General features: G+C 39.5%; 1 protein-coding gene and 1 long non-coding RNA gene across 3 annotated transcripts in view; one reads left to right on the top strand and one right to left on the bottom strand.

The window, feature by feature from the left end:
• The window catches only part of LOC120308156 (uncharacterized LOC102725191 homolog), a 48,755-nt gene extending 30,852 nt beyond the window's left edge, over nt 1-17,903 (top strand). For both annotated transcript variants that reach the window (XM_039343795.1, XM_039343796.1), the window contains 3 exons: nt 10,671-10,816; nt 14,547-14,627; nt 15,638-17,903. In XM_039343795.1, coding sequence (XP_039199729.1) covers nt 10,671-10,816; nt 14,547-14,627; nt 15,638-15,913 — 503 coding nt within the window. In that variant the 3' untranslated portion in view covers nt 15,914-17,903. The remainder of the gene's footprint in view (nt 1-10,670; nt 10,817-14,546; nt 14,628-15,637) is intronic.
• Nucleotides 1-26,137, bottom strand: part of LOC120308160 — a 79,312-nt gene that overhangs the window by 37,502 nt on the left and 15,673 nt on the right. The window lies entirely within an intron of this gene.

Raw genomic sequence — 26,137 nt, 5'->3', positions numbered from 1 at the left:
GGCCTTCTTTAGCAACAAAACTAGGTCGGTGATTGGTCTGGTGTAGGTTTTTTTAACAAGAGACGTGGAGTCTTGATCAGACTCATGTGGTTTCACTACCTGAACCTCAATTTGGCGGACGAGACCATCGGGACTAGGTATGGTCTGTTGTATGAGTCCCATAGGCCAATGATTTCTTTGAACATCTTTGTCCTTCAGCAAGACTAGGTCGCCTTCTTGTAGGTTGGGCTCTTTGGTCTTCCACTTACGCCGTTCTTGGAGGGTAGATAAATACTCTTGCCTCCATCTTTTCCAGAAGGTGTTGGCCAGTAGCTGAACTTGCTTCCATTGTCGTACATACGAGTCTTTGATGGTGAAGTTTCCTGCTGGTATTGGCCAATCGCCTGTCTTTTGAGTCAATAAAGTTGCTGGGGTGAGTATGGTTGGATTTTCAGGGTCTGAGGATACTGGAACCAAAGGTCGCGCATTGATGATAGCTGCAACTTCTGCCATGAGGGTCGTGAGAACTTCGTGCGTAAGTTTGGGTGTCGTAGTCAACATAGAGTCCAGGATTCTGCGGGCGACGCCTATCATGCGTTCCCACGCTCCTCCCATGTGAGATGCATGGGGGGGGGTTGAAAGTCCAGGCACAATTTTGGGCTAGGAGGTATTTGCCGATGTGTGAGTCGGAATGAATGCCTTCGTCAATTTGCAATTCCTTACAGGCCCCTATAAAATTAGTTCCGCGATCAGACCTAAACATTTTGACTGGTCCTCTATGGGCTTGGAATCTTCTTAGCGCATTAATGAAAGAAGAAGAATCCATAGCTTCAATGACTTCTATGTGGATCGCCCTGATGCTGAGACATGTGAAGAGTACAGCCCAACGTTTGCTATTGGTGTGTCCACCTCTGGTTCGACGAGCCAATACGTCCCAAGGTCCGAATACATCTAAGCCCACATTGGTGAAAGGTGGTGCAGGTATTAGGCGTTCGACTGGTAAGGCAGCCATCAGTTGGTGTTGAGTTGGCCCTCTTTGTTTACGGCAATGTAGACATTTGTGCAGCATGGTGGCGATGCATCTTTTGACTCCCACGACCCAAAGGCCTGCCGCTCTGACTGCGCCTTCCGTGAAATGTCTGCCTTGATGGTGGATGGTATTGTGGTGATGTTGAATTAATAGGTGTGTGATGTGTTGACGAGCTGGGAGGATAATAGGGTGTTTGAGGTGTAACACTACCTCAGCATTGGCTATACGTCCTCCTACTCGCAACAATTTATGACTGTCCAAAAATGGATTCAATTTCAGGAGAGAACTATTCTTAGGGAGAGGTCTATGTGCTGCTAGACACGCAAAATCTAATGGATATGAGTCTTGTTGTATGCTTCGAAGAATCCCTTTCTCGGCCTGGAGATGACTTTCGGGGATGCTTATATTATGGTGTAGAAAACGGACTATTTTGGCCACTCCTGCTACTAAAGGTCTCCACTTGGAGAAGCGTTCAAAACGCGCGGGGTTCAGAGAACGATGAGGAGAAGCTTTGATTGCTTCCTTGACGTTTGCAAGGAGGCAAGTTAACTGAGCAGTCGATATCGCGCTCCGTTCAGGCGAATGATTGTGTCCTTGGGGCCGCACGTCTTTATCCTGGTTTGGTTCTACCAGCTCATAGTTCTCTGGTACTTTCAACTTTTGGTTGTTAGGATGCACCAAAAACGCGGGACCCGTTAACCAAATTGAATCTACCAACTTCGAAGCAGGAATGGACTGCGTTGCTTGATCAGCTGGATTCTGCTCCGTTGCTACATAGCGCCACTGGTTAGGGTGTGAGGATCGCCTAATCCTTTCCACCCTATTGCTTACGTAGACGTAAAACCGCCTATTTCGATTGTGGATGTAGCCTAGCACTACTTTACTGTCCGTGTAGAAGGTGGTGGATTGTAATTCGAGGTCTAACGCTTTAGTTATTATTTCTGCCATCTCTACGGCTAGAACGGCACCGCAGAGTTCTAACCTGGGTATAGTGTGGCTCTGTAATGGGGTCAGTTTTGCTTTTCCCATAACGAAGCCAACATGACATCTCTCCCCGCTGTAGACTTTTATGTATCCTACAGCTGCAATAGCGTGTATGGATGCATCTGAAAACATGTGTAGTTCCCTTTTGGCAGCAGCAGCTAAGGAGAGGGGCACATACGTGCGCTGAATGGAAATGTTTTGTAGGCAGCTAAGGGATTTACACCACGTCTCCCACTCCTGTTTGCGTTCTGGTGGTAGCGGCTTGTCCCAATCGGTAGCATGTTGGGAGAGTGAGCGCAGAAGAAGCTTACCTTGGACTGTTATAGGTGCGGCAAGACCCAAGGGATTGAACAGACTGTTGACTGTGGAAAGGACGCCTCTCCTTGTGAAGGCATTGTCTTTCGCGGGAGTTTTAAAGGTGAAGGCATCTTTCTTCAGATCCCAACACAGGCCTAGGCTACGTTGTAAATGAGGATCGTCTGTGCCAAAGTCGAGGTCTTTCAAACCTTGTGCATGATCGTCGGGGTCGAAAGCCGCTAATACTTCTTTGCTGTTGGATGCTATTTTGTGCAACCTAAGGTTAGCTGCTGCTAACATTCCGCGTGTCCTTTTTATTAAGTCTATGGCTTCGGCAGGGGTTGGTACTGATTTCAAGCCTTCATCGACGTAAAAATCCCGTTCCACAAAGCACCTAGTGTCGGTGCCGAATTTGTCTTCGCCTATTCTGGTGGTGCATTGTAGACCGTAATTGGCGATTGCTGGGGAGGAACCGTTGCCGAAAACATGTACTCGCATTCTGTATTCTGTCACCTGTTGGGTATGGTGGTCATCACTGAACCACAGAAAACGCAGGTAGTTGCGGTGATCTTCCCTTACGTAGAATGAATAAAACATTTGCTGGATGTCTGCCATGACCGCCACCGCTTCTTTTCTGAAACGGATGAGTATTCCCAACAAACTATTGGTAAGGTCGGGTCCTGTAAGAAGGACTTTGTTCAGGGAGATCCCTTGGTGTTGCGCGCTGGCATCGAAAACCACTCTGATTTTCCCTGGTTTATGAGGGTGGTACACCCCGAAGAATGGTAGGTACCAGCATTCTTCCCTGTCCTGCATCGGAGGCGCTATTTCTGCATGTCCGTTCTGGAACATCTTCTCCATGAAATCTACCAGGTGTGTTTTCATGTCTGCTTTTTTTAGCATGGTTCTTCGTAGGCTGTTGAGCCGAGAGAGCGCTTGCTCATAATTGTTAGGTAGATGTGGTCTGAGTGTGCGGAAGGGAAGGGGGGCTACCCAACTTCCGGTTTCATTCTGTAGACATTTTTTATCCATGATGTCTAGAAATTCTTTGTCCTCTATCGACAGTCCTATGTCGTTGTCGTTGTTGCAGACTTGGAACACTGATGCTCCCATGATAGGCTTCGCAGGTGAGAGCTTGAGGTGTTATTGGCATGGTTGTAGATGTGAAGCTCTCCCATTACTCAGAATGGAAGTCTTTAAGACGTTTGCTTGTGTTGGTGTTTGCAGCTTGTCAATGCATGCTTCCCCTGTGATGGTCCATCCGAGTTCCATCTTGAGTCCCACCGGAGCGCCTGATGGGCCTCTGATTCTTACCTCGTTGCCGATGGTTTCGTAGGCGTTCCGTCCCACTAATAGTAAAATTTCGGCATCGTTATCCAAGGGAGGGATAAGATCGGCTAGGTGGGCTAGATGAGGAAAGTTTCTTGCTATCTCTGGCGTCGAAAGTTGACCTCACTCGATCGGTAGGTTGTCCCATTCCAATACTGTCGGCAACAGAAAATTAGAGCTCCCGTCTATTGCTTCTATACGAAGTCCGGACATTGTCCTTCCCATCGTGATGCCGGTGGATGTGATAGTGTTTACTGCGAACTCTACCAATCCGGTCGGGAGGTTAAAGAGATTGAAAAGGGCGGACCTGCCTAATGTGTCAGTGCTGTGTACATCACATATCACGTACATTCTCACAGCCTCCTCCGGTTTCCCGTCTGGATATACTTTAGCCAGGAAGATGGGAGAGCATGAGGGCGGGCGTGGTGAGCTGCCACATATTTGTATACAGTGCGTTTGGCCTATTATTGGAATGCTAGTGGAGATGCTTTGAGTGTTTGTTGTTGTGGTAGAAGTGGGAGCTGCTTGCCGTGACTCCTTGGACGGTGTCTTAGGTTCCAAATGTAAGGCTGCTGGGTGTTTGTCACTGTCACACAGGTGGCATTTCACCTTAGCTGTGCAGTCTTTGGCTGTGTGATCCATAGAGTCACAGCATTTGAAACATATCCTATTCTCTTTCAGTAGGGTCTTCCGGTCATCTAGGGTTTTTTTTCTAAATACTCTGCAATCGTTTAGAGAGTGATAGGCCTTGTGTATCGGGCAAGTCAGACCTTTGGTAGTTGGATGAGGGTTCGAAAGAACGCTTCTCGGTGTTTGTTCGTCTGGAGACTTCTGTGGGGAAGGCGTGATGTCTGTTTTATACACCAAAGGTGTGGTTCTGTCTGTAGCTTGGGAAGAACTTCGGTTGGGGCTGAAGTTGTCTTTTGTTGGCTCGAAGTTGCTGGCATTACGACATAGTTTTGCTTGGTCGGCCACAAAATCAGCGAGTACAGCGAAGGCGGGTGATGCGTCGGGATCTTGGTTCCTGTGGGTTTCTGATATTTTGGCCCATTCGTCCCTTGACTGCTTTGGTAGTTTTCTAACTATAATCCTTTGCTTCTCGAACTGATCGAGGCAAGTAAGTTTTGGCATGTTGGGTTGCTCGCGGACTGAATGTAGCATCGAGAGCGTGTCTGCAAATTCCAACATCTGGGTGTGATCGTTGATATTGATGTTAGGGAAGGTGTAAATGCAATCCAAGAGCGACTTTTCTGTCAGTTCATGCCCGCCATACCGCTCGTCGAGCCTTTCCCAAGCTTTGAGAAGGGCGGTAGCTGGGTTGCCCAGGTGGGCTAGTTGAGTGTTCTCTACTAATCGTGTGGAAGCCAGTCCCAGCCAGTTTTTCATGTGTCCGAGCGCTTCGCTCGATGTTATAGCTTCATCTTGGATGGCGGTTTGGAACGTGAGCTTCCACAATATGTAGTCCTTTCCCGGTTTATCGGGGAATTTATGTACACCCTTGGATGCCAGATCTAGTTTGCTTCTGTAAAGTCTCATAGGGGTGTAACCGGGTGGCGATGGTACCTCGTTTCCAGGAGTAGGGGCGCGTGCCAAGTTTGGCTGGTAATTTCCATCGGCATATTGGTGGCTGGGTGTATTTTGCCGTGTCATGTGCAAAGGACCTTGTTGGCTTGGTCGGAACTCTGCTGCACTGGCACTGAGCTGAGGGAGCCCAGGCTCCTGCTTGCTTACGTGTTGAAAGATCTGTGTTCCTGGTAGAGTGTAGCTAGCTCCCTGGTAGGCTGTAAGAGCTGATACTCGAGGCTGTCCTCTGTACTCAGGAGTGGTGGCAGTTCCTTGGGGCGCTGCCTCCTGTTGGTGCATCAGGGACTCTAGTGACTTTAGTGTGGCTTTAACTCTTTCAACCTCGTCCCTGAGCGTCAGCTGGTTCTGCTGTAGGGCCGTTGGTGGTACAGATGGATCCATCCAATTGCCATTAGTGGTATGGTTTGGCGGGTTCTGTGGGGTAATGATGGTGGAAAGCTCTTGTGGCACTCCCCGCTGTGCAGTCATTGCCATTGCTGGTAGTTCCATCAGGTTCGATGTGGCAGCAACGGCGGGAGGATCTCGTGACCTAGGTGTAGTGACATCAACTCTGCAGTTGACCAGCGAATCAGGTCGGTGAGATTCCTCTCTTTGTCTACTCGGTCTTGGGGGGCTTGTGGCTGGCTGTGGTGCTCTCATCTGTGCATTCTGGAGTGCACTTTGGTTGTCCACATATGCCTGTACACGGCTGTGAGAACTTTCCCTTCCTAGACTTTCCAAATTGGGCGGTGACATGGCATCTTCTAACTCTCTCTGCAGGATCGCTTCTATTGCGGCTGCCTCTTTTGCTCTCTGTTGTCGCTGGAAAATCTCAAAGTTGGCCTGAGCTTTGGCCAAGTCTTCTCTATGTAGCTTGTCATTTACTGCTGCTTCTGCAGCAACGTTGGCCATTGCGGTATTGATCCGTGCTTCCCTGAGATGGGCGGCAATACTCTCTGCTCCTGAGGCTCGAGATGCGTGGCTCTGGTGAGAAGATGCCTTTGAATGGTGGGAGGGTCCTGTGATATGCGAGTGTTGGGACGCGCTGGAGTGTGCCTTGGACATGTGGTGAAAAGATGAGGCCTTTCCAGACACATGGGATGGATCTGCGTGTGATCATTGTGATGGTGCATGTGAACAGCGGGAAACTTCAGACTCGGCTCTGTTGACTGGTCTGCCTTTCTGGTGAGGTTCGGGCTGTGGGGAACCATGTGAGCTCACTAGAAGCTTCTTACGTTCCTCGTTTATTAGCCTGAGGCTTTGCATCTCGCTGTCGACTCTTAGGTCTCTTAACTGTTCTTGAATGTCCTTGAGTTGCTGTTCAGAGTCCATCCATTGCACGTAGGCATCTTCCTTATCTCCTTTCACTGCGTGTGCCCGTTCTGGGGAGAGTTCCTCCTTCTGTTCATGGTAGAGTTTGTATAATCTCTTCCAGCTTCGTTCATGGCGCCTGTGGATGATGTGCCATTTCTCCATCAGATGTGAATGCATGGCATCTGTGAGCTTTCTGCGTTGTCTAAGATCGTATTGACCCTGAGACATTATTGGCTTTGTTGAGGCTTGAGTTTCAGCCTCTGCGTACTGGTCAAGGTTGGCTGTTTGCAGCATCTCTCCTTGACTGACTGGTTGGGGTGTCTCATCTAGGCTGCTTAATTGAACCCCTTTGTCCGAATCAATAAGACACTCCTCCATGGTTAGGGTAGGTTCGGTGTCCTTCTCAGCTATTTTGAAGAGAATTTGAATAATTTCTCTCTTTGACCACTAGGGGTCGCTACTTGTAGGTCAGCTTCTGAGGTGCTGTCTGTGGGTGGAGATGCCACTGGGTGCGTTCTCCTGTGTTTGTGGGTACTTCAGTGCAGTTCACCCTTTCACCACTAGGGGTCACTTGCTGTGGGTCAGCTACCAGGGTGCTCTGGCTTTGAGGTTCACCCTTTGTCCACTAGAGGGGCTTCTCTGGGTGCGGTTAAAGGCTTGCGTGTAGAGCTTCCTTTAAACACTAGGGGGCATCTGGAGAAAGGCTAGCCAAATTCTTCCTATTGCCACGTTACTGCTAGTGAGCCACTGAGAGAATGTAGAGGTACAAACTCCCACCTGGCGTGTGGCAGGCTGGAACTCCGGGTCATCAGCTGTGATAATAGGCGAAGGCAATTGGCTCTTGCTTCCTGTCTCTCAAGCTGGGACAGCTTAGTGCTCAGCTTGGGTGAGTGAGTGAATGCTTCTGGTAAGATCACTCTGTGCCCTCTGGGGGGTGTTGGTAGCTTGGGATAACTTTAAGTAGCTTGCACTTTAACTAACAGATTTGCTCTGTTGTGTGCTGAATTAATTGTGGCTGTTGTGACTCAGCTAGAAAAAAAAATTGCATGACCACCAGGGGGTGCTTCTGCGATGATTCCTCCTTATAACGTTGGCTGAAATTCCGAGCATACCTAGGGCTGTCACTATGACAACAGATGAGTTCATTGAAAGGCAATAAAGCTTGCTTTTGTCTGAACTTTAGAGGCAGTCATTAAACAGTTCTTTGTTTCAGGCTGCGTGATTCACTGGCAAAGAGGGGAGGGGGAAAAGCCCAAGCTCCTTTTGGTGTTAAAATTCAAACTTTCCATGCAAGGAACAAAAGTGTAGATTTTTGTTTTTCTTTCTCTCTGCTATAAACATTAATTTGAGAACAGGTCCAAGGTACTTTTTACTTTGAAGGTTAGCTAGCAAGCGAATTAGCATAACAAAACCTCTGAATCACTCCTTGAAAGCTGTTTTTTACACAGACATGCTGGCTTTGCTTTGCAGGCTTTTAAATCAAGAGAATCTTTACTTCCTTGAAGGTTTATGCAGAGAAAGGGCTAACCAATTTGATTCTCTTTCTTCAAACTGTTGCAGCTTTGAGAGGAGAATTAATCTTTGCCAATTTACTATTTGCTTTCAAAAGATGGCACAAATTATGAATATATCTTCTTACTATTCTGACCCAAATTTCAAAGTGTTATATTTCAAATCCAGTCAGATAGTTAACTCAAAAGAAACGATCTTATAATAAACAAATATATTTTAATGAGAAAGATTACTTGCGTTCACGTTGAGATTGGTGCTGCTGGGAATACATGTTTGTTCATCTTTTAGATCTTTCCTTTAGGTAAGAAGATAAAGCTCTTTATACCATCTTATAGGGAGACCTTCCATGGCCCATGCTTCTTACAGACAAAGAGATTCCCATGAGGCTTGTGTCCAGGAAGTCCCCCAAAGACCTTTTGGAACTCCTCCCACTGACCCATCCACATACCTAGCATTTAACCCAATAACTGCCAGACCTTCCAACATAGAGCTGGGCCATAGAGCTATATGGGCCATAGAGCTATATGGGCCAGAACATTGGTATTGAGCTAGACTGGGCTTCTATTATCTTGCTTTTCAAAATTTCCCAAGCTTCTTGCATTGTTTTCCCCTGGAGGATTCTCATCCATGGAATCCTTCTCAAACCCTCTCTACATTTGCTGAAACTAGCTCTCTTGAAGTCCAAAACTCTAGTTTGACTATGTTCTATTGCTTGTGCTTCCATAATGTTGAATTCCAGTATTGCATGATCACTACCTCCCAAGTTTCCTGTGGCTTCAACACCTTCTATCATTTCATCTCTGTTGGTGAGAATTAGATCCAAAACTTGTAAAATTAGTGCCTTGTGTTTGTCTAATTCTGTCTGTTTACCTTTTTAATAAAGTGTTCTGCTGACCAAAAGCAAATAGTTATTGAGTCATAAGAGTTCTGTCAGGATCTCCATCATTGGCCTGGTGCCTTGCAGGCATCCTGCCATAAAAAGGGAAGGGGGGAGGCATTTGGGGCAATCCACACTTGTGAATCTAATGGTGGGAAATGGGGACAGGTAGTTGACATGCAAAAAAGAACATAGCTATTTGTACCATTTATGTTGGGCAACTTCAAGGCCACTTGCCCTGGGTGTGAAATTCCAGCAGCCTAAACAACCCAGAGTTTACCACAACATTGTGGCTATTCCTGATTGGGTGGCAAGAGATCGGACATTGGGGCGAGGGATGGGGAATGTTGGGTTTGGCTCTTTGTATCAGTGAGCATAAACTTCAGTTTCTGCCTCACCTTCCTACAACCAACATCTTTAGTAAAAGTCCTTTTCAATTCAATCAATTGGAGTCAAAAGTCTGCTTTCCTAAATTATTGTTTTGGGCAGGTCTGAAAAGTTCATTGGGAATATGCTATAGTTAATGTTTGTAATAGACAGACTGTAATCATATGATTCTATCTACTACCTGCATACAATGTTTCCCCAAAAATAAGACCCAATCTTTTTTTTTTCTCCAAAAGAGGCACCAGGTCTTATTTTTGGAGGGAGGTATCTTTATCACTCCCTCATGGTGGCAGCACTGATAGCCCTGCCCAGCCAGCCCACTTCTTCTGCAATCAAAGGAGCAGCTTCATTCTGCAGCTGAGAATGGAGCTCCGGCCAGAATTTTGTAGTCAGAGGCCTTTCCGGAAGGCCCGTGCAACTGAAAACTGAACTACAGATTGAATCCATATCTTGGGCTGCAAGGGCCTTCTGGAAATGCCTCTGACTGCAAAATGCTGCAGAATGAAGCTGCTCCTTTGGCCGTATAAGAAGAAGTCTGGCGAGGCAAGTATCTATTTATTGGAGGCCTGGCTGCAACCCCCACCCTAGTTTGATTTCTAGGCGTGCGCCTCACCCCAAAACTATGGCTTAATTTTGGGGTAGGGCTTATATTAGGCCCACCCTCAAAGATCAAGCTAGGGCTTATTTTGGGGAAAACACAATACTTTGCAAAGTGCCCAATGATACCTGAGATAGAAGCTGGATGATGATCAGTAAGAGGGCTTTTTATTAATCCTATTGCTCAAGAAATTTTTTTTGGGGGGGAGATTTTGTTGATGCTTAAGTTAAAGTTTGCAGGTGAAAATTTTCATTCACATAGTTTTTATTACAATGTTTTCATTTTAAAATTTGATGATAAAACAGCTATCAAAGCTCTCTTTTTTGTAAATAATCATTTGGGGCTTTAAATTGCTTCTTAAATTGTGCTGTAATGTTATTAGCTGGGGTCAACAGAAGATCTTATTTGGGCTTAAAAGCTGGGCATGCTTTAAAATGATTATTTCTTAACTGGTTAGGCATACAGAAAATCCCAAGGCTGTAAAATAGACTGGGAAGTCAAAAAAAAAAAAAAAATCAAAGAAGGAAAATATACTATCATCTGATTACCCATGTTAATGGAAACTTTACCTGATTTGGATACTTTGCATTGTATTTAAAAATGCCCCTGCCTTATCTAAAGTAATAAGAACAGCACACACTTTGCTTATTGCTATTAAGTTAAATTCTTAGTGCAGACAGTTTGCATTATATTTTCGAGTCTGCTATGGGCTGCAAGCTTAAATCCTTCTATTGTTAATAATAGCATAGTATGGTTATTAAGCACAAATGATAGTTTATTTGTTTGTAAATTTGCTTCAGTTTATGGACTGCCTCCTCTGAAAGATGAGAAAAAAAAGTCCAGCTCAAAAGAAAAATTCATCACCCACAAGCCTCAAGAACTGAAGTGGGATTCAAAGCTATTTTTACCCAAGGAGCCCTGGCCTACAAAATCTTGTTCCTTTACGGTTAGTATAAGTCAAGTTTTGATTCTTCTTTATCTGTATTTGTCCAAAGGTGTTTTGAGCATTTTAAAGGAGAATATTATTTGCCAGAGTTTTAAAAGGCTCAGCAAAAATTGCCATTTGTTAGAGTTTAACCTCCATGGAAACAACTGAGAAAGCAAATATCTGAAGATGTATTTAAAATTAGGTTCTCAGTTTCCTAGAGTGGTTATTGCCTACAAACTGATTTTGAAAATATAGCTTTTTTGCTTTGTGTAATTTGCATCATAGGAAGAATGATCCCCTACAATTCTTAGTAATTTTACACTGTCAAATCTTTGACAATACCTTATAAGTAAACTTTAAAAAAAACCCCACAATTTAGTTCTTGTATTTTTCATATGGACTTTAATGTAAGTTAACAGAATAAGCTGGACAATTTTTCTAACAAAATACAAATTTACTGTGTTTTTTTAAAAAATGCAATCTGAGTTAAAATCAGCTACAGGTATCTGGCTAATTTTTACAATTCTTGGTCAATTCAGGATGTTTAATTCATACTTTATTTTTCTCAGCATGTACAAATTAATGTTAGCAAGTATAAAGGGTAAGTTTCTATTGTTATACTGCACATTTTAAGACAGGTGAAAGAAAGTTCTATTGTAATGTAGAAGAATTCTCTCGGATTTCTTGAAGAAATAATTTTATCTGACATTAGATTAAGCTGCCACACTCTCATGCAATAATAATCATTGTGTTTAGGATAAAGATAATATTAATAGTATATGGTGATAAAAATAATTGTAATGAAATTGCTATGTCTGATTCATTTGCATTCGTTATTTGAAAAAAATATCAACCTCATGCTAATCTGATGCAAAAAGTGATTTAGTACCATGTTTCCCTGAAAATAAGACCTATCCTGAAATTAAACCCTAGCTTGATTTTAAGTGTGCACCTAATATAAGCCCTATCCCAAAAATAAGCCCTAGTTAAGACCACACCCACTCTGTCCCATTGTCTGATTATACAAGATGGGACAAGGTGCACATGTAAAAATCAAGCTAGGGTGAGGTTGGAGTGGTGGAGTTGCCCCATGCGCCCAGCATCCATTTACCTCAGGGCCCCTATAGCCAGGCCTTCTATGCCCTGACATCTGCCTTGTCTCATGACTGCAGCACTACCAGCAACAATCCCATCCACTTCTTCTAGTTGCTAGCGGCCACTCACGGTAAGAGTCCACATGGCGCATTGTGCCAGTGCTGCGACTCACACATGCCATGGTACATTGCACCATGTAGCACCCTTCTGCAAGTACCAGCACTGGTGTGATGCATCATGTAGCATGCTACCATGAGTAGTGGCACCAGTGGAACATGCCACCTGACGTGCAACACTGGCATATGTCACATGGCTGCTGAGTGGCAGAACTGGCACAGTGCACCATGTGGTGTCCTGCTGTGAGCAGCTGCAAGCAGCCACAGAAGGACTCAGGTGGTGGCACATGTGTTGGGGTGGCTGCGGTGGTGTTGAGTTAAGCGGGTGAGACATCCCCCGAAAACAAGACCTAGTGCCTCTTTTGGAGGCCCCAAAAATATAAGACTGGGTCTTATTTTTGGGAAAATGTAGTAGTTCTAATTACTACATGAATGTGGAAAACAATGCTATCTAGTTATTATTTAAAATATTTAAAGATTTAAAATGCATATTTACTTCCATCTTATATTTTCAATTCTTTCTTCCACTTTTATCTCAATTGTATTTAGTTGAAAACTAATTTTTGTATTTTAGTCATAAAATAACAAAATAAATAAGTCAACAAAATAAATAAAAGCGCACACACACACACACACACACACACACACATGCATATTTTATTTTTCCTTTAAAAGCGATATATATTTTTCACACTTATAACCATTGCTGCATCCCCAGGGTCACATGATCAAAATTCAGATGCTTGACAACTAACTCATATGACAATTGTAGTGTCCCGGGGTCATGTAATCACCTTTTGTGATCTTCTGACAAGCAAAGTCAATGAGGAAGCCAGATTGATGCAACAACCGTGTTATTAAGTTAACAAGTACAACTTAACAACTGTGGCAAGAAAAGTTATAAAATAGGGTAAAACATACTTATCAACTGTCTTGCTTAATGGAAATGTTGGGCTAAACTGTGGTCATAAATTAAGGACTATATGTATCAAAGGCATAATTCTCAAGTATAAGTAGTGTAATATTTTGGTCATTGGGTTGGTAAAGGCACATTCTCCAGTTTCTTCACACCTCTTTGCCTTTTAATTTCCTTTGACAATCCTCAATATCATTGCACACAAGATTGTTTTGAGCCCCAAATACTTTTTCCTATCCTCAATGTATTAAGAAAAATCTGAAATTAAAAAGACTATATGTTTTGATAAAGTTCATATACACTGAGCAGATTCCTTTTCTTGTTTGGTGTTTTTTTTCATGATATTGTATTTGAGAATAAAGCTGCTGTGACTGGGGATCATCTCAAAGAGAAAATTATTGAACTGGTGATCATCACAGCTGATTTGATTGCTCTGTCCCTCTTCTCCAATATGAAAAGAAAAGCTACTTTTATAATTCAACCAGTCTTTCAGCATTTTACAGCTGACCAACTTTCTCCAACCTTAATGGAGGTGCCAGAAACTCAGCCTAGAATATTTTTTATGCAAAACCACAAATTCTGAACACAATTAAAGCAACTAATGATTAGATATTTATATTGATTTTCACAATTACCATAATTGTAATGTTTTTGTGTTCTGTACTTCAGATCACCTCACTTAGACTATCTAGTTTGCTTTCAATGTCATGAATTTTTACTATGAAAGAAACAGTTCAATCCAAAATTTTGTGCATATGTTTTGGAGTACCAGAATGTATAATTACTGCAGTTTTTCAAAATATATGGAAGAGTGACATCAGCTGAGTCCAAAGTAACACATTTTATTATTAATGTTATAGTTAAAAAAACATGTTTTATTTTTTATAATTTCAGATTCATTTAGTTCAATTCAGATTCATTATGTTTATTTGCTTCAAATCAGAGAAAATTGGATTAGAGTTTAGAAGCCTACTGAAATCAAAGTAGAATTAAGCTAAAATATTTCAAAACAGAGGATATTAAATATCCAATACCAAATAAATTCATCTTTAAGATTGGGTACTGAAATTCAGGAGAGGAAATAATCTGTACCTTATTTAGATAACTTGATATTTCCTAAATATAGAAAGATTTTTATTTGTCATTGTGTCATCTACTTTCATCTGCATCCTGAAAGGACAATATATATGAAATGGAAGAGATTTATACATTTGTGTCTATGGTTATGGGAAAGTAGTGACCATAATATGTGTTCTATTGTTGCAAGTTTTAAAGAGAAATAAGAAAACACTTTGTCCTTTTGTTAATTTCAAAAGATTCAGGTAGAGAATCTAAATTATAAAGCAATAACAATACCACTTATATTCAGATTCAAAGTGGTTTATTTTGTTTTTTTAAAAAAATATTTCTATAAGAAGCTTCCTTATTGTTATTCTTAAGGTTTGTCGCACAGTCAGCCAGATGCTTAGATTGGATTTAGCATTTTTATTTATCTATCGTATCCTTATTATTGACATTATTTTTTTGCTAACTGTGACTTCCTATTTAGCTAAAAAATACTTCTCTGACTGCGACAGTATTTAATAGTTCTCCTAAACACTTCTAATTATTTTATTTTCAGAGGCATAGAAACCATTGGGGTGCACCTAATGCCATTATAGATCGTGTAGAAGAAACATTAAGCAAACTGTGGCTGAAAGAGGCAAGTGGTTTTTCATTAAGAATGTTTAGAAGTCTACCAAAATATTTTTACTTTGATTTTTTGAATAGCTTAAATAAATACAAAAAATACTTAGGCAAATTTGTTTTTTCACTGTTAGTAGTTGATAAATATGTAAGATGTGATTTTGAACTTAGAGATATCTCCAATCTTATGTCCAAAGGTGTTTTTTTCAAAAGGCAATGAGACTTTCTTGGTTTTTTTCCTTGAAACCTTTTGCTTCTCATCCAAGGAGCTTCTTTTGAAAAAACACCTCAGGCATATCAAACTCGCGATGTCACGTGATGTCACGCAACGTATCGGGCCGGTTTTGCCATTGCCAGGAATGGGGTGGGCTAGCAGTTTGACACCCCTGGTCTAGATGATTGAGAATTTCCATAGACTCCAATCTTATGGCAATTCCTTGAAATAATTATTTCCATATTTCATGATAATGTTCTGTGATATATTCTGAGCTTAGTTTTTCTTTGGGACCTAACTGGAATTTATGTTGGCCTGGAACAAATATAGTTCATTAGAAACATTGCATTATTCTTACTTTATTCACACAGAAGTTTGTTATTTGAACTCCTGAAAAGTATCAAACAATATTAAGCCTTGTTGTGTAGCTTCTGAATTTTTAAAAGATGCTAACTATTATTATGTAGTAAAAAGTGGCACAATCAGGCAGCCTGTATTGCTGTCGTTATGGTTACACTATTGGAGTGTTGGATGTTTTTTTTTTAATGATAGATAACAACAAAAAAAGAAAAGGCATATAAAATTCCAATTAGTTAGAAAAGTGGTGAGGATGAGCGTATTAAATAGGTGAGTTCTAGGAGAAACAAACTGAACAAGTTTCTGTGGGGTGCAAAGGGTAGAAGATTTAAAAAAAGAAGTTTGAAATAGCAAGATTAGGATGCATGCTCCAAGGAAATGTGCAAATGGATTATGACAAATCCTTGGATACATTCTTTACAAATCACAGTGAATGTTCAATTGTTTCATTCCAGGCAATTAAGCAGAAAGAAAGCAGAAGGAAAGCAGCAGCAACTATAAAGCAAAAATTCCCAAGTATATCTGTTTCCATTCCAAAGCAACATCTGACTGGAAGGAACGAAGAAAAAAGCTTGCCCAAAACCCTCCATTCCCCATTACTATCCTTAAGACAATGTGAATGGTCAATGTCTAAGGATATCAGCCTTCCATTGTATGTAAAGCCAGAACCTTTAGGCTTCTTGCTGCCCACAGGTATAGCTCAAACTGTAGAGGAGCTGAAATACGAGTAATGAAAATAGATAACGGAATGTTCCAAAAATATTTGCCTAAATGTTGCTATTATTATTTTTTAACATTTAGAATCTACTATAGAAGTAGATGCGCCCATGCTATTAGTTTAGTGAATGTTAAATTTTAAAAAACCATGTACATACACAATAAATTATCATAAAATGGCATTATATAATTAAATTGCTATATAATTAATACTATTATAATATTATATTACAATATAACATATTATAAAAAGGATTAGATCTACAAAAATACAGGTAACCCGCAAGTTACAAATATTCAATCAGTGACTATACAAAGTTATAATGGAACTTATGAGGAACTTATGAGCAATTATGATTACAACCTGTGAAGTTGTGGCCATTGCAGCATTCTTAGTCACATGATTGTGATTTGGATTTTCTGTGCCCAGATTGCAATTAAAACATTGAATGAGCTGCTGTTACATTAGAACATTTTAATATTCCCTATCCGCTTCCCACAAATCAGAAAGCTGGTAGGGAGCTGGAAATTGCTCCCACACTCATCAATTTTTCACCAGTTTATGCTCCAATAGCACCCACATCACTTCTGCATCTCCCCACCTCGGCAGATGCAGACCTGATGTGATGGTTGGGTGCTAATAGATGATAATGGGAGAAATACTGGATTGCCCATGACACCCTCTGCCTCCTGCAGCACCTACTGGATTGCCTGAGATTCCCATTTCTTCCCAAAACCTACAATGGCAATGGGATTGTGAGATTGCCATTACTAAGCAAAGCAACCAGTGTGACGTCATGTTTATGATCACATCACTTAACATCAGAAATTCCCATCCCAATTGCTGCTGTAACCCAAGGAGCATCTATATTGTCCTCTATATTCTTGAAAAAATGGCAACTTGTTTTTATGCTATCTTTGGAAATAGTTCATAAACTCTGGGCAAAAATCACTGCAAAATTATATGAAAAAAATATCTGGAAAAGTTATACATTAAAATCTTAACAATACCAAAACCGGTTTCAATAAAACATCAGAATACAAACTGAAAAGTATTCTGGACTGAATCATAGAAGCAAACTTAGAAACAGATGAAAAAAGATTTCCAGCCTAATTTCACAACGGAATCTCAGTATGACAGGCTTCTGTGCAATCTTGCTTTTGGAATAGAATAGGAATTATTCATACAACCTAACTGTATGTCAAAGGAGGACCATTTGCAGTTTATTAATTTTTGAACATGACTGTATTACTGTTTATTTATCCACAGGCAACTTTTATATGTTGTATACCATTTAATAATATAGTATTAAGGACTTCAAAATGAATACGTTGTTACCAATTTTTTGCCCTTAGGGATTCACACTGCACAGATGAAATAAAAATTAGAACAATAAGTAAATATCATAACATTATAAATTGAAGACATTTGATGATGGGTCTGAATAAGAAAAATTGAAATCATGCTCTTTAAGGCATTCATCTATATGAAAAGCTATAATAGCAAATGCTGTTTTTGTCTAAGCTCTAGAGGTCCCTGAGTCCATTCAAGGATCAACCAAGAAGATATTTGCAGTATGAAAATGTGAAATTCAGATCCTTTATATGGTGTTTGTTTATACTGTCAATTCTTGTTATTGGAGTCCATAACATTTTCCATGTTTCAGTATTTTTTACTATGTTGGTCTCTTCTCCATATAAGATTACAATTAGGTTAGAAAATAAAGACAGTTTCAGAAGAATTGCTATAATATATATTATTTCTATATCTTTAAAGCAAAGGTTTGCAATGAGATGGGGACCACAAGCAAGATCTTAAAGAGCATTTTGAAGTGCTAACTTCAAAAAATACATTAGGTCAGGACAAAGAAATGGATGGAACTAGGGGGAAAAAACCTTAAATATTGGTAACTTGGAAGACTTTTGGGGCTGTATCCCTCAAATTCAATATGTCATTTGCATTAATAATCTTGTTTTTAACCTGAATTTCTTTTTTGTTCTTTAATGAAAAGGGTTTTGTGACTGTTTTTTTCAATAACAAAGGCAACTTCTGTTTGGTCTCTGGAATAAAAGGCTAGCCAGAAAAAGATCAGGCATTTTATTCTGTTTTCCAGGAAGTGCACTTATTAATAAACAGAACAGGAACCATCTTATACTTTGATGTGAAATAGTTTTTCCTCGGTCTTCGAAAATATTTAGCAGTTTTGCATTCCTACCAGGGATCTCCCTAGGGCTTCACACCACTTGAAGTTTTGAGTAAAAAAGAAACACCTTATTTCTACCATATCTATTTCTAGGAGAGTAGAGTTGATCTCCTCTAAATGACACAAGTTAATTTCGAATAGAAATGTTTCTCCTATTTGATTTTAATCAACTGACTCTTAAATCTCCTCTAATCCCTTTGAAATCAGCAGAAAAACCAAGCATAGATCTGAAAGGAATTTGAATCTATCACTTAATTTCTGATAGTTAACTGCATAACACTACGTTTCCTGACTAATGTCAACAGCAATATTATGTGCCATAAGTCATTTTTGATTCTTTGTGACCATACAGATATTCACCATGACCTTTGTGTGTCCCTAACCTGTCCTTTCAATCCTGATGGGATTCAGCCAGTTCGTACCACTTTGGCAGAACCGGCAGCTAATATTTTTGTTGCCCATGCCCAGAATGGACTTCCGGAAGTGGCATCCACACAGAGAACCGGTTGTTCACATATTTGAGTCCCACAAGTCTTAATTGGTGCCTTCATCTCTACTGTAACTGAGTCCAGCTACCTTGCTATTGGTCATCCTTTTCTTCTCTTTCCTTCTCCTTTCCCAGCATTAGAGCCTTTTCCAGAGCAATTCAAAATGTCTTAGTGTTTTCACTAAGTTTGGTAAACACTGTCCAGCATTCTTCCTATTGTATGTAAAATAAAAGAACAGAATAACAGAGTTGAAAGAAACTTTGGAGGTCTTCTAATCCAACCCCTTGCTCCTGCTTGAGATTTCCAGTCTCAAGTAATGGAGCCCCCACAACTTTTGGGAGCAAGCAGTTCCACTGGTTAATTGTTCTCACTTGCCTTCTGATATGAAATAGATAGACCCCTTCTTCTTTCTGGCAGTCCTTCAAATATTGAAATCCTGCTATTATAGCAGCCCAGTACTTCTTTTTGGTAGACTAGACGTACCCAGTTCCTACAACTGCTCTTCATATGTTTTAGCTTCCAGCCCTCTAATCATCTTTGTTGCTTTTCTCTGCATTTTTTTCCAGAGTCTCAACATATTTTTTATAATATAGTGACCAAAACTGGATGCAATATTCTAAATGTGATCTTACTAAGACTTTATAAAGTGGAATACTTCACATGATATTAATTCTATCCCTCTGTTAATGCAACCTAGGATCACATTGGCTTTCTTGGCTGCTGCCACCCACTGCTTGCTCATATGATGATGATGAGGAGGAGGAGGAGGATGATAATAATAATAATAATCTGAAATTAGTATATCAGGAAGGCTTACTGACTACTGGAGAGACCAAACTGGCCTACAAGAAAGACCAAATGAAGAACAGAATAGAGGCATGGGAAGACAAAGCACTACATGGCCAATACATGAAAAAAATAGCTGGGAAAGCAGATAATAACAAGACCTGGCAATGGCTAAGAGCAGGAAAATTGAAGAAAGAGACCAAGGGACTAATTCTGGCTGCACAAGACCAAGCCTTAACGACAAATGCATATAAAGTAAAAATTGAGAAAACAGCAACAGACAGTAAGTGCCGCCTATGCAAAGAAGCTGATGAAACAGTGGACCACCTGGTAAGCTGTTGCAAGAAGATCGCACAGACTGACTACAAGCAGCGGCATGACAAAGTAGCAACAATGGTGCATTGGAAGATCTGCAAAAAAATATCATTTGCCTGTAAGCAAAAACTGGTGGGATCATAAAATAGAGAAAGTCATAGAAAATGATAAAATTAAACTGCTCTGGGACTTCAGAATTCAAACAGACAAGCACCTGCAACATAACACTCCAGACTTAACAATTGTCAATAAGAAAGACAAAAAAGTCTGGATAGTGGACGTGGCAGGGCCTGGAGACAGCAGAATAGACGAGAAATAACTGGAGAAGATAACAAAATACAAAGACCTACAAATAGAAATAGAAAGACTGTGGCAAAAGCAAGCAAGGGAGTACCAATAGTAATAGGCTCCTTGGGTGCAATCCCAAAACAACTGGAGCACCACTTGAACACCATTGGCATTGACAAATTCGCTATTAGTCAATTGCAAAAGGCGGCCTTACTAGGAACTGCTTCCATCCTGCGACGATATCTGTAATACCATCAAACATCCACATCTGCCTATCCCAGGTCCTGGGTAAGGACTCGATAGTTAGACAAAATGCCAAATCCAGTCTGAACATCTGGCTGACTGTGTGATGATCAATAATAATAATAATAATAATAATAATAATAATAATAATAAGTAGTAGTAGTAGTAGTAGTAGTAGTAGTAGTAGTAGTAGTAGTTGGAAGGGATCTTGGAGGTCATCTAGTCCAACCCCCTGCTCAGGCAAGAAACCTTATACCATTTCAAACAATGGCTGTCCAGTTTCTTCTTAAAAACTTCCAGGGTTGGAGCAGTCACAATTTCTGGAGGCAGGTTGCTCTACTGATTAATTGTTGTCAGAAAATTTCTCCTTCATTCGTTGCTTCTCTTTTTGGTTAGTTTCCATCCATTGCTTCTTGTCTTGCCTTCAGGTGTTTTGGAGAATAGCTTGACTCCCTCTTTGTGACAAACCCTGAGATATTGGAACACTGCTATCATGTCACCCCTCATCCTTCTCTTCATTAAACTAGACATACCCAATTCTAGCAACTGTACTTTATACGGTTTAACCTCCAGTCCCCTAATCATCTTTGTTGCTCTTCTCTGTATTCTTTCTAGAGTCTCAACATCTTTTTTATATTGTGGTGACCAAAACTGGATGCAGTATTCCAAGTGTGGCCTTACCAAGGCATTGTAAAATGATATTCACACTTCACGTGACCTTGATTCTATCCCTCTGTTAATGCAGCTTAGCACTGTGTTTGCTTTTTTGGCAGCTGCAGTATACATATTTAAGTATATAGGGCCCAGTTCATGTCTATCAAGATCCAGTTCATGTCTATCTTCGGGGTGTTGGCCATTCCTGTCAGTTTAGTGTTGTCTGCAAATATGATGAGTTCCCCTTCTATTCCCTCAGTTAAATCATTTATGAAAATGTTGAAGAGTGCTGGGCCTAAATTAATCTTAATTCATTTTACTTAATCTTAATTTCTTTCATTCATTTCACAAAATATTACGTAGAGACATGTAATGTAAAACACAAAATAGCATAGATTATGTACAGTTTATCTGATTTTACTTCTATATCTGCTGCTAGAGAGTTAAATAATAATTACTTGTTTTAGTAATTGTTCCTTTTTGATACATGATCACAAATGGGCATATTGTTTAGCAAACTCAGGATTACTTTAGAACTGATTTCTGTAGACAAGTTGGTTGAATATCCATTATTTAAACTCCATTATGATCCCAGAGAGCTGGACTGCAGAAAAGGGAACTTCAAATTTCATAATATTTATATAAATCAAACATCTTACTACAATTTATTTTTGTTTGACCCTCAATTTGGTATACTGATAAAAATGCTGGATTAGAACATATGGTTTCCCACTTTCCAGTGGTCCTTAGACAGGGAAATCGGTTGGGTGACCTTGGGCCAGTCTTTCTTTCTTAGCCTAACTTACCTCACAGAGTGATTGTTACAGAGAAAATAGAACGAAAGAGAATTATATATACCATTTTGAATTCTATAAAATAAATCAGGATATAAATATAAGAACTAAATGCTTACTACAGTAAGTCATTTAAAAAGAGTTTTAAATAGAAAAAAGGAGAATATATATATTAATTAAAATATATGTATATAATTACTAACATTTACTCCATTTACTCAAATTTAGATAGTGATACATAAACTGAGTATTATAAACAGGATACTGTAAGATAAAGGTGAGAAAACTAAGCACTTTAATTCTGGTATATGTTTATACTATGAAGAATAAGCTGTGGGGAAACAGGCATTATAAATAAGGCAGAACTATCTGGTTCCTTAAATTCTGGTATATTTCAAGAATATTCCTGAGGGCTATGGAGGGAAAAAACTTCCTATAGTTTATGCTGTAACACGCTGTACATTGTAAATATGCAAAATCAGGTTCTGTTATTAGAACATACTCTCAGAAATGAAGGACACATCAACATTTTAATAATTCATACTGTTCCTCAGATCTGGCCTATTTCCTGGAACATTATTTATTAATTTTCTAGATATTTATAATCTCCACTACTCCAGAAGAAAAACTTAGTGCACCCTACTTTTTTTCCTGACCCTCAGTTTTTCCATTCTTTATAACATATTAGGATGATAGATAGTACTACCCAAAACTGTTCTCCAGTCCTACTCTAATACCTTTACAACTACAGTATGGTAATGTTTTCCTTGATAAGCTTGACTTTTTAGGAACTTTACATTTCAAGATAGCATAATGGAAATATAAAACAATTTTTTTTTTTTGTGAATCAACATAAAAAAGTTTCCTTAAGTCGCCCAAAGATTACAATCTCATCACTATACTTTCTGTCAATGTATTGTAACTGAGTCTCCTGTGCAAAAAGTTGAAGCAACCAGCCATAAACCATCTAATCTACAATATATCTATATTAACTAGTTTGCTAGAACTTTTTGGACTGCAGAAGGCCTGGGATGATAGAAAGGACTTATGTCCTACCATATTATTCCTCATGCCTATATCTAAATCAAGTTGCAGTACCTCCCGAAGTTAGAAAGACTTGACATGTTCAAGTAGAGTTTATTCTTAGGCTGATCACTTTTTTCCCTCTGCATATGCATTTGTGCATTGTAATATTGAATGTGGCAGACAATTATTTAATTCACAACTTTGAATTCTATTAAATCTTTTATAAATTGTTTTTGCTAAGTTATCTATTTTAACAAACTGATGCTTACAACAAGACACTTTGGGCAAAATTTATTGGGTTGTGCTAAAAAAAATCTCAAAACCTGAATTTTCCAACCATTTTTTGAATTTGATGGAGAAAAAATGCTTTCAAAGTTCTTCTGTGGGAGAAGAAAATCAAAGTGAAATTTGCATGGCTACTCACAAGGGGATGTCTAAATGTATAATTTTATTGTACAGTTATTTGCACAGTCCATTTACCTTTCCATGCTTCAATTAATTCCCAAGGAAAATTGAAAATTGATATGACTATTTTCTACTGAGGAAGCACAGGACATCAAGAACTGATGGAAAGATGTGAAACAGAAACAATAGCAACAGTAACCAATACACCACCATAAAAGGTTCTGAAAATAAGATAATAACATAAGCAACAGAACTTTTAGAGCAGAAGAATAATTTTGGGAAATTGGAAGATGGATTTCAGCTCAGAGAACAAGGCTTTTGGAAGCTATAGTTACTATAATATTCTGCCTTTTATGGATTGATGTTCTGTCTTATTTATATTAAAGTTCTACACAGCAGCACATAGGATTACACACTAGGGAATCACATTGTAGAAAATTATCCTGTGACATTTTGGGGTAATTAAGCAAATCTTCTCTGAGAGGGCCACATCAGTATGGAACAGATGACCGGCAAGGTGTGCTTGACTTCTTTGATCCTATTTTTCCAGAAGGTTTTGAAGAATTTCTTGTTAGCTTTCAAGGCCTAAATTGATGGTGCCTAGAGAATCGTTTGAGTGCCCATGCTTTTTAAGTTGATTTTTAAAGGACTAAGAATTGTTTATTCAAATATGCTTTTATTCATCATGTTTTATCATATATCTATCCAGAATCATTTTAATAAATGATCTAAAAGATTTGTAGAATAAATAAGTAAATTAAATTAGAATTCTTGCATACACCCCCCAACACACACACAAACTCCTTTTCCTGTTAGAAACAGGAAACAAATACATAATTATCCTTACACCTTTCTAATTAGAGTAACTTTTAGATAAAATTAATCAGCCATTGCCCAATAGCTTCTTTAAAGTGCTCTGAAGCCTGCAATGGAATTTCCGAAGCTAAACTGAAGAGCATTTGGCCTGCAATTTAATTAAAAACACTTAGAAAAATGCATATAAAAGGCAAAAGTAGTGAAGTTGTGAACTGAAAGTCTTTCCAAATTCAAATACAAAGCTAAAGGGAATCTTAGCCTGAATATGCATCTAATTTAATATTTGGTACATACAGTTTTATTTTTAAATCCACTTGTTTTTCATATACGTATAAGCAATCATACCTAATATTCCTTTCTCCTCCTGCTTCTACACAACAACCCTATGAAGTAAGTTTGGCTAAGAGAGAATGACTGGCCCAAAGTCACCCAGCCCTTGATTGTAGGGTTGGTTAGAGTTAGAAAGAAACAGGTTGTCAGGAACTAGAGTGCCACCTTAGATGGTCAATATAGTGCTGTGGCCATGTGGTTTGATAGATCAGTGTTGATGTTTTCGAATAATAAAAAATAGTAACAGTAAACAGTTGCATGTTACAGCTTAATGTATATTTCACATTTTGGAAGCAATCTCCAATTTGCCACCAATGTAGGTGGTGTGATGAATTGCAAAATAATAATAATAACTCACTCTCCCATTGTATTAACACCAAAGATCCCAGAATTCCGAGCTAGAATGATTTATTTTGGCTAGAATTCTTTGGAGGAAGATAACTTTAAATTAGCAAACACCATCAATTTGAGTATATTAAGTAATTTTGCATATAAGTTATGTATTTATCTGAATTTAAAGACTTTTAAAAATTGTGGTTATTTATGTGAAAAGTACTTGCAAAGGTGGTTGGGATGACACAATGTTCTCCCCAAGGCGTACTTTCTAGTAAGAACTTGTTCAGATGCTAAGTAAGAAAGTAGGAAACGTACAGAATGTAAGTGGCAAAATCAGTGATAGATGGCCTAATTAAAAGTTTCTTCTCAAAACCTAAAAGATCTCTCAATTAATGGTAATGCAAATTTCTGTCAGGTAAAAAAAAATTGTTAAAAGCTTTATATCCCACAAAAATTTGCATTGCCAGTAACAGAGATATTTTTAGATCTTACAAACATCCAACTACCTTCACCATGTCAGGGTGGTGAACATATCTAGCATACCATCCTCCCCTCCTCTTGTTCTCCCCACAACAACCCTGTGAGATGGGTTGGGCTGAGAGAGAAAGACTAGCCTAAACTCAACTCGGCTGGCTTTCATGGCTAAGGTGGAATTTTAACTCATAGTCTCCTGCATTCTAAATTGGTGCCTTAACCATTAGAATAGATCAAATTGGCTCTCTCTATATATAATGTGTTGATATATATAGAGTGGATATAGAGCTTTATTTTTCATTTGATAGAAATTTGCATATCAAATATGCATTCTGAAGAAATTTAGATATATATATAGAAAAGACTGTGTGAAATGGCAAAATATAGCCTGTGTATCCAAAACATTTATCTGCTATCTTTTCAAAATTTCAAAATAGTTTGCTATTTTAAGTTAAAAGAAAAAAAGAAAATAGTACTAAAAAGGTGAATTATTAAAAAACAAACCCCCAACAACCAGAAAGACAATTGTTTAAGGAAGATTAATATCTCCTGAGTAATCTGAATATTTATTTAAGAGTCACAAAACAGTAACTCTAGGCAACAAACAAGGATTAAATCTGAAACATAACACAGCATAAATACCGCAGAAACTCAAACCAACCCGATAAACATGAAAATCTGAATCTAAAAATATTCCAATTCTAATCTAGGGATTGAAACCAAACAGATCAGCCAACAGAGCTCATTTAACCTCCTGGCCTCAAACACTGGGGACAGTCAGGTGCCTTACAAAAAGCCAAAATGATCTGAGACATCCAGATTTTTAGAAAATGCTATTCCACAGGGCAGTTGATGTGCAAGACAAGATACTCTAAATCAGGGGTGTCAAACTAATTTCATTGAGGGCTGCATCAGCATTGCGGTTGCCCTAGGGGGGGCAGATGGGTGTGGCCAGAGTGGGTGTGGCCTACTGGGTGGGTGTGGACAGAGTAGGCATGGCCTATAGGGTGGGCTTGGCCAGCTCTATATTGTTCGTGTCAAGAGTGCCTGTGGGGAACAGATCTGAGGGTCTCTGGCAG

This window comes from Crotalus tigris, unplaced genomic scaffold, assembly GCF_016545835.1.
Source record: "Crotalus tigris isolate CLP2741 ecotype Arizona unplaced genomic scaffold, ASM1654583v1 scf7180000017873.753527, whole genome shotgun sequence".
Lineage (NCBI taxonomy): Eukaryota > Metazoa > Chordata > Lepidosauria > Squamata > Viperidae > Crotalus > Crotalus tigris.
This window is presented reverse-complemented; position numbering and strand designations above follow the sequence as displayed.